This window comes from Camelus ferus, chromosome 9 (assembly GCF_009834535.1).
Source record: "Camelus ferus isolate YT-003-E chromosome 9, BCGSAC_Cfer_1.0, whole genome shotgun sequence".
Classification (NCBI taxonomy): Eukaryota; Metazoa; Chordata; class Mammalia; order Artiodactyla; family Camelidae; genus Camelus; species Camelus ferus.
This window is the reverse complement of record NC_045704.1, coordinates 80,147,210-80,164,047: the sequence shown is the minus strand read 5'-3', so window position 1 is coordinate 80,164,047 and position 16,838 is coordinate 80,147,210. Positions and strand designations below refer to the sequence as shown.

The following is a 16,838-nucleotide window of genomic DNA, read 5'->3' as shown; positions in this document are numbered from 1 at the left end:
CATATTTTAGCACATTTTGCCAATAGCATATAAAAATCCAAATAAAGAAGATAGCTATCTTTAAATAGCTGATGTAACAGAAAAAGCGTTGGTCTTGAAATCAGAAGATGTAGTTTTGAGTATTGACTCTGCCACCTACTACCTGATAACTTTGGCCAAGTCACATAAATTCTGAGTCTTACTTTCCTCATTTATAAGGGAGGGGGAATTTATATATATTATATAAATAGTATGTAACTTATATATATAATATGTAAGACAGTTTTTAAAATTTGTCATTACATTTTTTAAACCAGTTTTAAATGTACAAAAATTAGGAAATTCAAGTAGCAGTCTAAAGGTTAAACTCCGTCATTACCTTTGAAATATAGATGAATTTTTATTAGCGAATTTTATTACATTTGTAATTTCTTTTACCACCTGAAAAGAGGAAGCGAACTGTGCTGCTGTCTTACTTCTATCTGAACAGGTAGTGTGCTTGGGAGCTTGAAGAATAGCAACAAAGCCAGTTGTTTAACTAAGTATTATAAGTGAAAAGATTACTTTGAAAGGAAAACACAGGATCCAGTGGGTATGCATAACACAACTTTCTATTCTGTGGAATCAGGAAAAGTTCCCTACGGATATGTCATTTACACTGAAATCTGAAGGAGCTAGTCAAAGGGAGTTGAGAAGGCTGGAGTATCCAAATATGAAACATTCTGCTAATTCAACACAGAGAGCTGCTTTTGATTCCTCTTTTTATAACAATGATAAATCATGGAAACAGGAAGAAGTGAATATCCTGATTTTTAAGTGGTTCAATGTGGGAATCAACCTGACTTTTAACCTACATTAATAATACTGCCAAATACTAAAGTAGTACTTTATTTTCAAAAGTATTTGCAATTCTTGTTAATCATATTTAATAGATAGGACATCGAAGTTCTGAGAGGTTAGAAGTTAAGTGACTTGCCCAAGCATCTAGCTAATATTTGGCTGAACTGGGAGTCAAATGTGGGCATTCTAACCCTAGTCTTCTACTTAATCCACCACTTACTCCACAGTATTAGTTGTTTCAAATTTGTTTTTCTTTTAATTATGCTGCAGATAGGAAAAAAATTATAATGTAACATGGTAGTTACATTATTTATAGATTAAACACTTCTTATTGTTTTTTAATTGCTTTATTTATAAACATATTTCTTCTAGTGTTGCCTCAGCTTGTCTGAATTTCATTACGAAAGTACAAAAAGGTATTTTTACCTTGGCTCAGCATGTGTTGTCAGGGCATCCTGTGTTTAGCTTATTGTTTCAGAAGGAGAGCACATTTAAAGTGCTGAATTAAATAGGAACATCTTGAGAGAATGTTTTGATTTGAGCTCATATCTGCTGATCAGTTCTGTTTTAAATGAAAGATGTTTTCTGTTTGTCACAGATATTTGAATGGTGGTACTTCCATAAGCATGGCACATCTTTTATTGAGCAAGTATCTGTAAACCATTTGCGACCATTGATGGGAGGAACAGAAAGCAGCATTTCAGACCCAGGTTCTCCTTCCAGCAGCAAAGAAAGTGAAACCAACAGACAGAATTTGTCAGGTGACTACTACTTATTCAATGTGTTTTCAGAGCTGTATAGTTACGATTGTGTTTACTGTGGCAGATAGAAAACTCACAACAGTAGACAGAAGTTTGCCTTTCTTACAAATACAGGTAATTCATGGCTGAGATGGAGAGCAATGATCATCAGAGACCTAGACTCCTTCTGTTTCGTTAGCCTGCCATCTCCAGTGCAGTTTTCCTTGTGATCCAAGATAGTTGCTCTGGCTTCAGCCATCCTATCCACATTCCAGTCAGTAAGAAAAAAAATAGGCCAGGAGAAAGGCATCCTTTCCCTATACCCCACCCCAGAGCCACCAAGGACACTTACCAAAAGTGTTATATACTATTTCAACTTACTACCTACTGGTCACATCTTTGTCAAGTGGCCAGAACTAGCTGTACGCAGGCTAGGAAGTGTAATCATCTTCTCAGTGCACATATGCCCAGGTGATAAGGGGATCTTGTTACTAATAAAGGAGAGAACGGAGACAATTCTCCATCTCTGCCAAGAGAGCAAAGTTAGGAAAAATACTTTTTCTTTTCAATATATTTACAACAACATCAAAATTTCAGTTATTCATATATGAAAATTCTATTGTCATACTAAAATTGTAACTATTCCTCTATATGTATCTACTACTACAAAGTAAATTTTACTAATGATACGCAGTTAGGAAAGTTAAAATTTCAAAGCCAAATAGAGATGACATTTTTGGATTATTGTTCCTTTCATTCACTATAGGTAATAATCATACAGTGTTAATTCCATAGAATGTATAATGTCTCATTTGTTCAATAAAACTAATCACTAGAGTTATATTAGTTTAGTAGAAAAATACTACCTGGGTGCAATTGCTGGCACTTTTTAGGAGCAGGCAGGGAAAGCCTCTGAGAAAGAACTGTTTAAACTGAGCCCTGAAGCACGCGTGGGTGTTGACCAGGAATAGTAGGGATGGGGTTGGCAGCCATTCAAGAGTACAGGAAGCAGTAATGGTAACTTTCTTTCCCCTTCTCCTTTCTCCTTTTTCATAAAATAATTACAGAACTCATAAGAATAAGGCATATTAAGATGAATATTACATAAATCTGTCCTCAAGAAGCTCTCACCAGAACCTAATGGTGTTGGCACCCTGATTTGGTGGGGAGGTAATTAGGTTTATTTATTTACTTTTTTAATGGAGGTACTGGGGATTGAACCTAGGACCTTGTGCATGCTAAGCACACACTCTAACACTCAGCTATACCCTCCCCGCCAAAGGAAAAAAAAATCACATTTGTTAGTATCACTGCCAGTCTCTCAGAAAAGCCTTTAAATATTGGGAAATTATCAGGCTCACAGTAACACTTACAGGTTTTTCAAAATTCTGATATATACTTAAAAGCACAAATTTTATCCTTAGCAACAAATACTGTTTTTTCTTCCTTAAATTTGACAGACCCACTTTGTTCAACTGTGAGAAAATGTCTGCCAGTTATCCTGAATAATCATAAGTTTGTCTCTTGATGGATCTTTCCAGTAAAAGTGATGCTTCATGAAAAAAAAAAGATCATTTCAGCTCAAAAAACAATTGCTTATTCTGGAGACAACCATCATACTTGGTTGCCTTGTTTACTAGGGAGAGGGTAAGGAAACCAGTGGTTACTAGTACAGTTTGATGTCACTGCCTTGACTCATGCTAAAGTGTCAGCAGTTTTGCCAACGATTGATTTTGTACCATCAGCCCAACTTTGCAGGACTGGGACTCCTGTGAGGCATGTCAGGTCCTTGGGGTACAAAATTTAAGGGAGCCCTTACTCTTGGGGTTGAGTTTATGTCAGCAAGTTAAAAAGGCAAATGTCTTAACATTTATTATGAAATTAGTTGTTACTTTCCAGTTCCATGAATCATACTTTGAGAACCACTGATCTAAAACAAAGACCTGATTCTTCTATTTATAAACCTTTGATGGCTTCTGATTGACTAAGAATAATGTCTAAAATCTTTATGTAGTATATAAGCTCCTTCATCAGTTTCCCCCGGTCTATTTTCTAGCCTCACTTGTAGCTCTAGCTCTCATACCATACTGTGTACTCTAGCCTAACTACGCTGTGTGGTTTTCTGATCCTTCCTCTGCTTAGAATGTTCTTCATCTGGCAACCTTCTTGTCACCTTTTACAGTGTGTTCACGTTTAAATGTCACCTCCTTTCTAAAGCCTTCCCTACTTTCCCCAGAGCAAAATTAATACTTCCTTTTTATCTCTGGGAACAAAGGATACCTCTACCACAGCACTTATCACACAGTTTAGTTGATAGTTTATATAACTAATTCTCATGCTACATTTAATACTGTTAAACAAGTTAGTTCCAAATGTTGTGGTTGGCTCCAGAAATACAAAATGACCAAAGTATTAAAAGCTCATATTTTAAAGGCAGAAACTGAAAACCAAACTGATAGTCATCTTGTAATATGGCAAATGCTATACTTGAGTTATGAGCCAAATGCTATGGGGACAGAAATAAGGGAATGACTAGATTTGATTGTGTGCTGCATGACAGCAGGGGTGATCCATGCCTTATTCATCTCTGTGCTGTATGTGGCTAGCACTATGCTTAGTATACAGTGACTATACAATAAGTGTTAGTTAAATTAAGATATAACTGTACTTTATTAAACTGTCTCATTTTCTCCTTTTTTCCCTTTGTTTTTTAGAATGCAAGGTATGGAGAAATCCCCTAAATCTTTTCAGAGGAGCAGAATATAGGAGGTATTAATTTTACGTTCAGTATAATTATGGCATTGGCTTTAGAGTAAAAGTATTACGAAAACATTTGTTTTTATAAATATATCACAGCTTTTCTAGTTGGACATACTGGTATATAATAAGGAAAAATTATTAGACCAAGGTCTAGTTGGCAGCCTCTCGACTGTATTTACTTTTATAATCATGAGAAACATTGCTTCAAACCATATGTTTGTAATATATAATAAGTATACATTTGGCCCTTTGTTTATGGCAGAAAGCTTTTTCAAAGAATTCATGAGATTAAGAAAAAATTACTAATGTCATTTCTGTGCATATGTGCTCAATTTCAACTTTGTTTGAGGATTCACTAGAAAATATCAATCTGTATGTGAATAAGAATTTCATCTGTGCAACTGTAGAAAGCATAGTATTCTTATATTGCCATTCCCTGTCTATACTACTCTGTCCGTTTCTCTTCCAGTTTTTACTCTAAATGAGAAAATATTTTTTGAAGCTTATGACCTAAGATACTTTATTTTTATTTTGAGAAGGGCTGTGTTTTACCTGGAGATAGATTCATTTAATTCATTGAACAGGAAACTCTATACGTTTACTATGTATAGGCACTATACAAAATGATGAGAATACTAAATGATTAACCTCTGTGCTTAAGGACTTGATAGTGTAGGACAGTCACATCCTGGGAAGCAAAAGCTAAGCTTTTATGAGAGATAAAAAGGAAGTATTAATTTTGCTCTGGGGAAAGTAGGGAAGGCTTTAGAAAGGAGGTGACATTTAAACGTGAACACACTGTAAAAGGTGACAAGAAGGTTGCCAGATGAAGAACATTCTAAGCAGAGGAAGGATCAGAAAACCACACAGCGTAGTTAGGCTAGAGTACACAGTATGGTATGAGAGCTAGAGCTACAAGTGAGGCTAGAAAATAGACTGGGGGAAACTGATGAAGGAACTTATATACTACATAAAGATTTTAGACATTATTCTTAGTCAATCAGAAGCCATCAAAGGTTTATAAATAGAAGAATCAGGTCTTTGTTTTAGATCAGTGGTTCTCAAAGTATGATTCATGGAACTGGAAAGTAACAACTAATTTCATAATTAATGTTAAGACATTTGCCTTTTTAACTTGCTGACATAAACTCAACCCCAAGAGTAAGGGCTCCCTTAAATTTTGTACCCCGAGGACCTGACATGCCTCACAGGAGTCCCAGTCCTGCAAAGTTGGGCTGATGGTGCTTGTATTAATGGATTCTGCAAAAAACAGGTCCTTGAACTTCTCACTGTATTTATTAAAAAGTTTTAAGGACCTTTTTGTTGTCTTACAGTGTCTACTTAGTAAAGTTAAAAATAAGGATCAGGCCATAAAATGGACCCTGGAACAAAGCTAACATATGAAGCTAACACATAAAACACATTCCAAAGAGTTCCATATACTTGCTAAGGTTTGGCTACAATATGCTTTTAAGCTTTCCAGAACCACACAATGATCATCAATGTAATTTATTTATTTAAAAATTTTTCATTTTGTTTTTTATTTTGGGGGGGAGGTAATTAGGTTCATTTATTTATTTATATTAATGGAGGGCCTGGGGATTGAAATCAGGACCTCATGCATGCTAAGCACACACTCTATCACTGAGCTATACCCTCCCCCAACCAATGTAATTTAGAATTTTGCATTAAGATAAATGAATCATTTGAAACAAAATATAAGTGTTTCTGATACTAAGATAAGAAATTTCACCTTTTTCTACCACTAAGTGATAACTGCTATTAGTATTTCCATTCAGTTTTTCATCTAATGCATATATAGAAACAGAACTTTAATGTCATTTATATATGTATAGCTTTACATCTTTTTTTCTAATACTGTGTGTGAATTTCCCACAGAATTTCTTCAAAACATAAATTTCTCCAAGAACATAACTTTTAATGGTTGTACTACAGTCTGTTATATGGAGGTGACATACATAATTTACCTACTGCTCCCCTATCTAGCTCACAGATTATATTTTACTGTTAACATTTACACTACAGGGGTATCTTTGTATGTAAATATTTAGCCATATGTATGATTATTTCCTTAGGGTTGATTTGTAGCTCTGGGATTACTAAATCAAAAGGTGTGAACAGGTTTTTTTTTTTTTCCTTTAAATTTTTTCTTTTCTTAATGTTGGAAAATTTCAAAAATAAACAAAAGTAGAGAGAGTGGTATAATGGAATTCCGCATACCCATCCTAGCTAGGTGTGAATATTTTTAAGACTCTTGATAGATGTTATCTAATTGATAGATATCTAATTTCTGGAAAGAGAAATACAAATGCCAGTTTATATTTATAACAGCAATATGTGTGAATCTCTATACCACCCTACCCTTGACAACATGTATTTGTCAATTTTATAGGTGAAAAGTAAAAATTAGTTATTTTAATTTGCTGTTTGCCAACTACTGAGATTAGATATTTTTAAATGTATTTATTCACCAATTTGTTAACTTGCTATTAATTATTGAGGGTTTCAAGGGGATACAAAAGTTTAAATTTCTAATTTAGTAAAATCTGAAAAAAGTTTCTCTTTGCTTTTATGCTTTGCAAGCTCTTTGTCATCTTTTTTTTTAAGATTAAACTTGAAAAAATTTTTATACATATGTATATTTCTAACACCTTTATTGTGGTATGATTCCTGTACAGTAAACTACACATATTTCAGATGTACAATTTGATAAATTTTAACAGATGTATATACCAACAAAACCACCACCACGATCAAAATAGCTAACATTTCTATCACTCCCCAAGAGGTGCAAATTTCAAATTCCCAATTTATCCCTTCCCACCTCCTTTACCACTGGTAACCACTGTGTCTGTGTGTCTGGTTTTGTTTTGTAGATAAGTTCATTTGTGTCCTTTTTTTTCCCTTTTTAAATTTTTTTTAATTTTTTAATTTTTGGAGGGGAGGGAAGGAGGTAATTAGGTATGTATGTATGTATTTATTTATATATTTCTAGAGGAGCTACTGGGGATTGAACCCAGGACCTCGAGCATGCTAAGCATGCACTCTTCCACTTGAGCTATATCCTCCCCACTGTGTCCTTTTTTTTAGATTCCACATATAAGTTATATCATATGGTATTTTTCCTTCTCTTCCTGACTTACTTCACTTAGAATGACAATCTCCAGGCCCATCCATGTTGCTGCAAATGGCACTTTTTATTCTTTTCTGTGGCTGACTAGTATTCCCTTTTGTATCTATACCACACCTTCTTTATCCAATCATCTGTTGATGGATATTTGGGTTGTTTCTATGTCTTGGCTATTGTAAATAGTGCTGCTTGTGAACATTGGGGTGCATGTATCTTTTCAAATTATATTTTCCTCTGGATATATGCCCAGGAGTGGGATTACTGGATTATATGGTAAATCTATTTTTGTTTTTTTGAGGAATCAACATACTGTCCTCCTTAGTGGCTGCACCAACTTACATTCCCACCAACAGTGTAGGAGAGTTCCTTTTTCTCCACACCCTCTCAAGGATTTTTGTGGACTTTTTAATGATGGCCATCCTGACTGATGTGAGGTGATATCTCATTGTAGTTTTGATTTGCATTTCTCTAACAATTACTGATGTTGAGCATCTTTTCATGTGCCTGTTGGCCATCTGGATGTCTTCTTTGGAGAGATGTCTATTTAGGTCTTCTGCCCATTTTTTGATTGGGTTGCTTGTTTTTTTTTTTTTTTTTTGATATTAAGGTGTATGAGCCGTGTTTTGAATTTTAGATAGTGTCTGTTGTAGCAGACAGATGCCCTCTCATGTTCAATTTACATATTTTCTTGTGTTTTGGTAAAGATACACTTGGGTGACTGGTAAAGAGCCACTTACTTACTATGACATGAATTTGTCAGCTCAGGATCATCAGACCTTTTTTACCTGTGACACGGATTTTTTACGTCCTTCAGACACAGGTATGTATCATATCTGTTCATGGGGTAAACAATAGTTATAAAATTATTTTTAAAGTTTTTTAGAGTTATTTATTATAATATACAATGTTATTTGGCTTGGAGTTGTTTGCATCACTGATAAGAAACCCAGATTAAATTAAAACCAATTATGATGGTAAACTAGGTTATTGTTCTACCTTTCTGTCTTATAAAGTATTTTATGCTTCTTTTATTGCTTAAGAAACCTTTCAGATCAAATACAGCAATTACCAATGTAGAGAGAATGGTGTACCCAATTTTGTTCTGGGAAATTAACACCTGCAATTATACATTTAAAAAAAGAGTAGGACAAAGCTAACCATTGAGGCTTGGGGGGTAGAGAAAAATGGGGTATGTTATATTCTAGTCATAAGTCAGAGATGCTTATAAAGTGGTGAAAGACTGTAAAAATGTCTGTGTTTAGTTCTCTGTAACCTCTTCTCTATAGAAGACAGTATTGAGACTCTTAAATGTTTGGCTTAAAGACAGGGATCTTTATCACAGCTATTTTGAATGCCTCTCCCTCCTTATCTATGCTTCTGCTTTTATCCCTCCTGGTTTTATCCTTCAAAATTAAAAGTTACTTTCTCTTGGAAGCCGTCTCTGATCTTCTCTGCAGTTCTGTAATACTTAGCCCAAACCTCACTGAAATAACTACTTAATTTATTGAACTGTAAGCATTTATTTGTTAATGTCATTATGTTGCTTTAATGTTTGTCCTCCTAATAGTGTGTGAAACTTTGGGAAACAGGGACTATATTCTCATCATCTTTGAATTCCTATCATTTAGGGTTGTAAATATTAATATGTATTCTTTGATGAAAGTATGAATGAATAAATAGCCTTGGTGTCACAGATGTCTTAAGCAATTTTGCTAATAGTAACTAACACTTGTATGGCACTTATTATGTGCCAAGCACTATTCTAAGCAATTTATATAAATTTACTAATTTAATCTTCCCACTTTATGAGATAGGTACTATTATCAGTCTCATTTTAAATATAAAGGAACTGAGGCATGCCCTAAATCATCTAGCTAATAAATGATAAAGGTGGGTTTCAAACACAAGTCTGGGCTCTTAACCACTGCACTATTACTGATTCAACTCACCGCGTTAATAGGCAGAAGAAAATCACCAACAATTAGGGTCTGGAAAATAGCCAGTTTTCCAGAATTGGTATATCTCTTCTGCATTAAGTATATTAAGGGTGTATGGTAGCAGGAAACCCGAGGATCTTTGGTATGGTTACATAAAATGATTAAGTTGCAAATAAGAGAAGAAGGAATTACTTTATGTTTATGTGCTTAATGTTTATATTAATGGCAAAAGTGTAGGTGTTGGGGAAATAACAGCAGTGGAAAATTAGTATTGTATGTTATCTGTAAGGACTGAGGTGACTCTAGAAATTAAGGGTTTTCACCTCCTTCTCAGGGGCTGAAATGCAGACCTAGGCAGGCTTTTCAGATAGCAGCCATGGCTATCCACTAAAGTTGTGGTCTTAGAACATTTTTGTTCATGTACCTCCTAAAAGAATTTTGAAAAACTCAGTATCCCTTCACACATTCTTAAGTTGATGTCATATGGTTAAATAACTGCAAAGAATGTAATTTTTGACATAAATACAGAATTTGAAAAATTAGAATACCCTATATTTAAATGTATCTCAAGGAATCTGATTACTTGATAGCCACCATTATTCATCGAAAAATACATGAACAAATACTCTAACAGTAATAAATTTTATAAGTCCTTTTTCTTGTTGAACTCATATTCATTCCATATCTATATATGATTTTATTACAATTATTTTATGCTTGAAAATGTTTTATCTGACTTAAATGCTTTCCCACAATAAACATCTTTTGTATAAAGTTTTAAAACTTAAATTTCTTGACTGTAACGTTCTAAATGGTGTCATGCACTTCATATTTTTGTCAAATCCTTGGCTCTTTGAACTTTGGAAAATGTTTTCCATATAACCTAATTGGCTGAATGAGTTCTCATTGTTAATCTTGTTTATCAAATCAGACATATACTTTATGGTTTCTACTGATCAGATACTCCTAAACTCCTCTCAATTTTATATATCCAAAATCTTTTAAAACATGCGTACATTTTAACCACCTTCCACCTCTAAAAATGAAATATTTGGTCAGGTATGCAAAGATGTTGAAAGATGATTATCACAATATTTCTACATTAATAGAAAATGAAGAAGTCTGACTTCATTTTTTAATTCAAGTAAACATCTTAACGTGCATCCCATGACAACCATCTCTCTTCTGAATTTAGAGTCTAAGATAGAAAGATAGATAAATCTTGGAGCTTTGCCTTGAGCTTATCACTTGGCCAAAATAAGATTCCACTGCCTTTATCATCCCTTACTAGCGCTTTCTTTGCCTTACTATGAGGGGATCTTCCTTTAGGAGCAGTGCATGCTTTGATAGTAAGGGGAAAAGGGGTGCTGGTAAATGGAACTGATGAAAATTTTTATCACTCCCTCCCCACTCTATATGGTACTTGAATTTAGAGCATCCAGGGGCCAGAATACTCTATTGCTAATGCCAAACTTCACTGTTAAAAGAAATAAATAAAAGGCACAAATCCCTATTTTAGGTGCCTTGATTAAAAATTGCCCCCCAAATCCAAACTTTGAATTGTCTCTATGGCACCTGAATATTTTTACACTCTAGGGCAGTGCACCTTGAAAAAATTCAGGGTAGGTGAGAAGCAGGCCTTTCTTTTGTAAAGTAGAAGAAGATAATATATCTTTTGGGGAGCTGGAGCAGGGAGGGGAGTGAACATTGGGTAGGAAAGGAAAACTAACATGATACATAGGCCAAGACAAATCAGAGGAACATTCTTCAGGTAGATCAGTTATAGGAAAGAGTCATATAAAGTTGAAGCTTTAGAAATAGATTCTCTTAAAACTATGTGTCCCTATTTTGGTCTTTCAGTGTTTCATGTAGTATTTCTAGAGATACTCGTAATGCCAGCTAAAGACTGAACTAAACTTAATCCACAAATGATGATTCAGAAGTGGACTGTTGGTTCCATATCGGTCTTTTCAGACACTCGCATAAGGGTAATGATTTATGTCTGTAGTTTTATATTTAAAAAAAGACAGATAGTGTCTATATGTGTGATATGACAAATTTCTCTTGACTATTGGCATTAGTAATTACTAAATTAGTACATTTTTGTTCTTATCCTGTTGATTACTTTAACTAAGAGAGCAAATACATCCTGAGGGCCAGCCAGCAGTGTTTTCTGAATAATTTGTTTTCATGGGGTTTTTTAACATTTAAAAGTCAGGAGATTTAACATTAAACTCCATATTTACACTTTTAAGTTGGAAAATATGACAAAACTGGGGCTCCATTTCCAATTGGCAATAATTAGTTAGACATAAGCAGTGACACTTTTTAGACAGTGCATATGCATTTAGTTTATTCATTTATGTTTTTTGCCTAATCTCTGTAGGTATTTATATTTGTCACCCCTGGTCTTGGGATGAATGCTAGTACTTCTGCTTGTTAGCATATTAGTATATTATTTAACTTGAAAAATGGATGTTTGATTGAATTGCTAACTGCTTGTGTTATTTTTAAAACATATCAACAATTCTTAAAGAAGACAGCTGAATACCAAATCAGCATTTTGCTTTAAATTATTCCTAAACGTTGATTTAGAATGAAGTACATTTTTTCTTCCTTTATGTTATTTCTCCTCCCCTCTTTTTGGCTTAGAATTGCGTTAGTTGTGAGGAATAATCTTGAAAAGCTGATAGAGCATTTGAAAACATAAGAATAAGAAAAAATGCTTCATGGTAAATTAGATGACCTTGCTAGAAATAGAAGAAATGCAAATGCAAGTAAGATAGTTTTCATGTATTCAATTGGCAAAAATTGAGACTACTCAGTGTTGGTAAGGAAGTAAGGGGAAGTAGTCACTCTCCTACAATACCTGAAAAAATGTAAATTAATACAATCTTATTGAGAGAAGCTTAGGAGTGTATATCCAAAATCTTTTTAAAAATGCATACATTTTAACCAACTTCCACTTCTAAAAATGAAATATTTGGTCAGGTATGCAGAGATAGATATTGAAAGATGGGTATCACAATATTTCTGTATTGGCAAAAAATTGGGTGATTTAATTACCCATCAAAAAGGAATTGGTTAAATAAATTACTGTATATACTTAATATGCTAGAATACCAAATAACTATTTGAACTGTTGATAAAGATTCAGTGTCAAAATTTGACCTCTGTCTATCATGTAATTTATAGAAGACAGTCTCATCATCAAGAATGGCAAGTCAAGTATTATATTTTATTTTTATGTAATATTTTAATGTTTAAGCAAAATGCTACTCTTTACCTGGTTATTATCAGATGGGTACTGACTTGCATCAGTTTTGTCAACTTCAGGGCATTAGCTGTCAGCTAGCTGGTGACATGTTTGATATGAGAAACGTATTTTTGTTACACAAGTAGAATATATTGTCTCCTTTTCTAAGCCAAGACTAATATTTTGTTTCCAAAGGAAAACTCAAACATTTTCCACATTATTCTTTCTGAACAGTTGTAGGTTTTGTTCCAAAAGCAACATTCATAGATTTTCTATTTTTCTTATCAAACTTGAAATAGGCCGGATAATTTCATGGATGTATTTTGTTTACTTTTTGTTTAATTTTTAAGAATCTTGCTTAGTGTGAATTTTTCATTTTGGTACAGTAAATGATAACAAAACTAATATTTGTTATTTCTGAGAGATCCCAATTTAGGCTTTTCTTAAATTTTAGTAGAGACTGACATTTCCTATAAATGTACTATATACTAAATTAATTCCCCCTCTCTTTAATACAAAATGCAAATTCAAGCACTCTTCGTGGATTGAATCATTGATTAGACAAACACTTTGTTTTTAAGTGTTTTGTACATTTTTTAAGAGTTTCATAGAACCTTTTCAAGAGGATAAAAGAACTAGAATATTTTCTAGATTGTAATCTGATGTCAAACTCAGTTTTAATATGTATTTAGGTATATAAATGTTCATGTTTAATAATGATGTAATGAACTTGATTAAGTACCATCTGTGTTGTTATTCATAATCAGAGAAAGAATATTTTCATTATATGTGAAGCTTCCACATTTAATGTAAATTTCTCAGAACGTTAAGGTATTAGCTAGCACCCCAATTTCTTCTTTCTTATGTTTAGGACATGTTACTAAGATCTTTGTTTATTCTTTTAACTCATTCATATGTTTTGCATAAGATTACTTATGTTTACCATCTCATCTCCTTTTTGAAATATTTTTCCTACAGTTATGCAGAAGGCATGGAGGGAAAGAAATCCTCCAGCTCGAATCAAAGCAGCCTATCAAGCTTTAGAATTAAACAATGAGTAAGTTTCAGATATATGGAAAATAAGTTTGTCTTAAAGGAAACCCAGGCAAATGATTTTGCTTTCTTTTGTCTGTTCCTAAGACACTTGGAGTCATAAACAGTCCCCTTTCTCTTTTTGCATACTAGAGACAAAATTTGCAGTGTTCACTGACATCTGTATTTTGCTTCTGAAATTGTAAACTTACATATGCTTTTGAATTGGAATCATGCTAGAAATACTTTTTTAAATGGAGAATGCTGATCTAACTGATGATAATACTTGATAGTTAAAGAGTATTAAAATACTTACACCACCTGTTTTAATTTTGTTTTTCATTTAAGTCATTTCTCAGTCCTGAGAACTGTAGTTAGTGGCATTGGAGGCATGAGAAGGGGATTCAGAATAAGTAAAACATAGCTCTAGCTTAATTTTTTTAATGTTAGCAGTATTTATTTTTTATAACTCCTTGTATCAACTTTATATTTTAAAAAGACAATGTAAAATCATAAGTCAACTTCATATTTAAATGGGACAGATCAATAAGTATTAATCTAATATTAAATAAATGCCAAGAGTAAAAATATGGCCCCAGTTGGAATTAATCAAGGAAGCCTCCTGAATAATATGAACTTAGCATAGTCCCCCTGTACCCCTCCCTTCTACCCTGTCACAGATATATTAATCCTTATTAGGAAGACCTTCCCAAGGTGGAACAAAAGTGGCAGTGTAGAGAACGCCAAAAGCAGTGAATCAATTTTATTGAAATTCTGGAAGCTAATCAAAAGTTTATTGCAACCTGGAGAATGTTTAATCAATTAAAAAACAGTTAAATTTCTATAAGAGTGCTTTATGGTGTTTTAACTTACACTGCTCCCATCCTCCATTCCCTAGCTCAGTGGCAGCCTTGAAGATAACAGTCTGCATTCTGGTATAAGTTCCTGCTATCAGAGGAAGCAGAATGGACCTTATTCTCAAAGAATTGTGGTGGTTTATTTTGACCTGTCTGGTGGCTCCCTGAAGGATCAGCTCATGGGGCTTGTCTTTATTTTGGTTAATTTGAAACTCTCCCAGCACTGACACAACTATACTGGGGAGAATTTGTTGAAAACATTTAAGGGCAATGTATTAGCCCCTGCTGCCAGGGGCAAGGGGTAACAGCTAGGGCAAATAATAGACAAACTAGAAAGCTTGGGAAGAGAGGTTAGGGTATGAGATACTTTGGGAAATAATGGCTTTTAAAAGTTCCCACATATTCCTGGAAATTTCAAAGGCCCCACACATGCCCAAGATTGGGCATATGCTCAGAAAAGACTTAAGAAGATCCTAAGCTTTCATGTCTGTCTGACTTTCAGGTTCTGCACAAACAGAAAGTGAAGGCTAGGGCAGACTTGTAAACTGCCTAACTGAATGTTGAAGGTATGCCCCAATACACACACAGAACCCGTCTGCAAAGACTTTTCTTTTTTTGTTGTTCTGGGTTTCAGGTGTTTAAGGCAATCTGTCAAACCACTGAATTACCATTAAGCTAAAGGAGCAGAGACTTCACTGGTCACTTGTGACAGAGAATACAAACTTTATAAAATCAGTTCAGAAAAATCAAACAGCTACAGCAAGCAGCAACAACGAATCCTTGGGAGGAGGGGAAATCTGACTTCTAGAGTTGCTAAATTATATTTTAAATTTCCAGTTTTCAACAAAAAATTAGAAGATATACAAAGAAACAAAATATGCCCCATACACAGAAAAGAAAAGAAATGAATAGAAACTATCTTTGAGGAAGTCCAGAGTTTGGACTTTCTAGATAAAAACTTTAAATCACCTGTTTTAAATGTGCTCAAGGAAGTAAAGGAAGTTATATACTAAGAACTAAAGGAAACCATGAGAATGACATTTCATCATTGGAGAATATCAATAAAGAAGTAGAAATAATAAAAACTAAATAGAAATTCTAGAATTGAAAAGTATAACTGTAATGTAAAATTTCCTTTAGGGGATTTAGCAGCAGATCTGAGCAGGCAGAAAAAAGAATTGACAAACTTGATTTAGGTCAAAAATGAAAGAATGGAGGAAAGTGAACAGAACCTAAAAAACCTGTAGGACACTGTTAAGCATACCAACCTATGTATAATGGAGTCCCAGAAAGAGGAGAGTAAGAGAGGGGCAAAAAGATTATTTAAAGAAATAATGGCTGAAAAGGTTCCAAATTTGGTGAAAGATATGAATCTATACTTTTAAGAAGTTAAATGACCCCCAAGTATGATATATGCAAAAGACATCCATAATGACACACATTATAATCAAGCTTTCAAAAACCAAAGATAAGGAGACATGTCTGAAAGCAGCAAGGGAGAAGTGACTCTTCACAAATAAGTGATCCTTAAAAAGATTACTAGCTGATTTCTCACCAGAAGCCATAGAAGCCAGAAGGCAGTGGGATGATATAATCAAAGTTCAGAAAGAAAGAAAACTGGCAACTAAGGATTCTATGCCAAGCAAACTTATCCTTCAAAAAAATGAAGGAGAAATTAAGGCATTCCTAAATAAACAAAAACAGAGAGTTTATTGTTGGTAGACCCATCTGACAAGAAATCCTGTAAGGAGTCCTTCAGGCTGAAATAAAAGGATAGTAGACAGTTTTGACTCCACACAAAGCAATAGAGAACACCAATAAAGGTAACTACATCAGCAAATTAAAAAGTCAATATTAATGTATTTCTGTTTGCAATTCTTGATTTTATCTTTATGATTTAAAAGACAACTATGTAGAACAATAATTATAAATCTATGTTGATAAATATACAGTTTTTAAAGATGTAATTTGTGACCATAACAACATAAGGGGTGGGGAGAAGAGCTATGTAGGAGCAAAGATTTGTACTATTGAAACTAAATTAGTATTAATTCGTACTAGATTGTTATAAATTCAGATGTTAAATATAATTGTTAACTGTTAATCATTAAGAAATAACAAAAAAATGGTAAAAAAAATAAGGGAATCAAAATGGTGTATTAGAAAATGTCTAACACAAAAGAATGCAATAGTGCAGGAAATGAAAACAAAAAGATAGAACATAGTAGAAAACAAATAGGAAAATGGCAGAAACAAGTTCTTCCTTATCACTAATTAAAGGTAAGT

General features: G+C 33.7%; 1 protein-coding gene across 1 annotated transcript in view; it reads left to right on the top strand.

Moving 5' to 3' along the window:
* ST7L (suppression of tumorigenicity 7 like) overlaps positions 1–16,838 on the top strand; it is a 71,995-nt gene that overhangs the window by 3,339 nt on the left and 51,818 nt on the right. Inside the window, 4 exon segments of the mRNA XM_032487339.1 lie at positions 1,418–1,580; positions 4,274–4,328; positions 8,175–8,290; positions 13,642–13,720. Of these exon segments, the coding sequence (XP_032343230.1) occupies positions 1,418–1,580; positions 4,274–4,328; positions 8,175–8,290; positions 13,642–13,720 (413 nt within the window).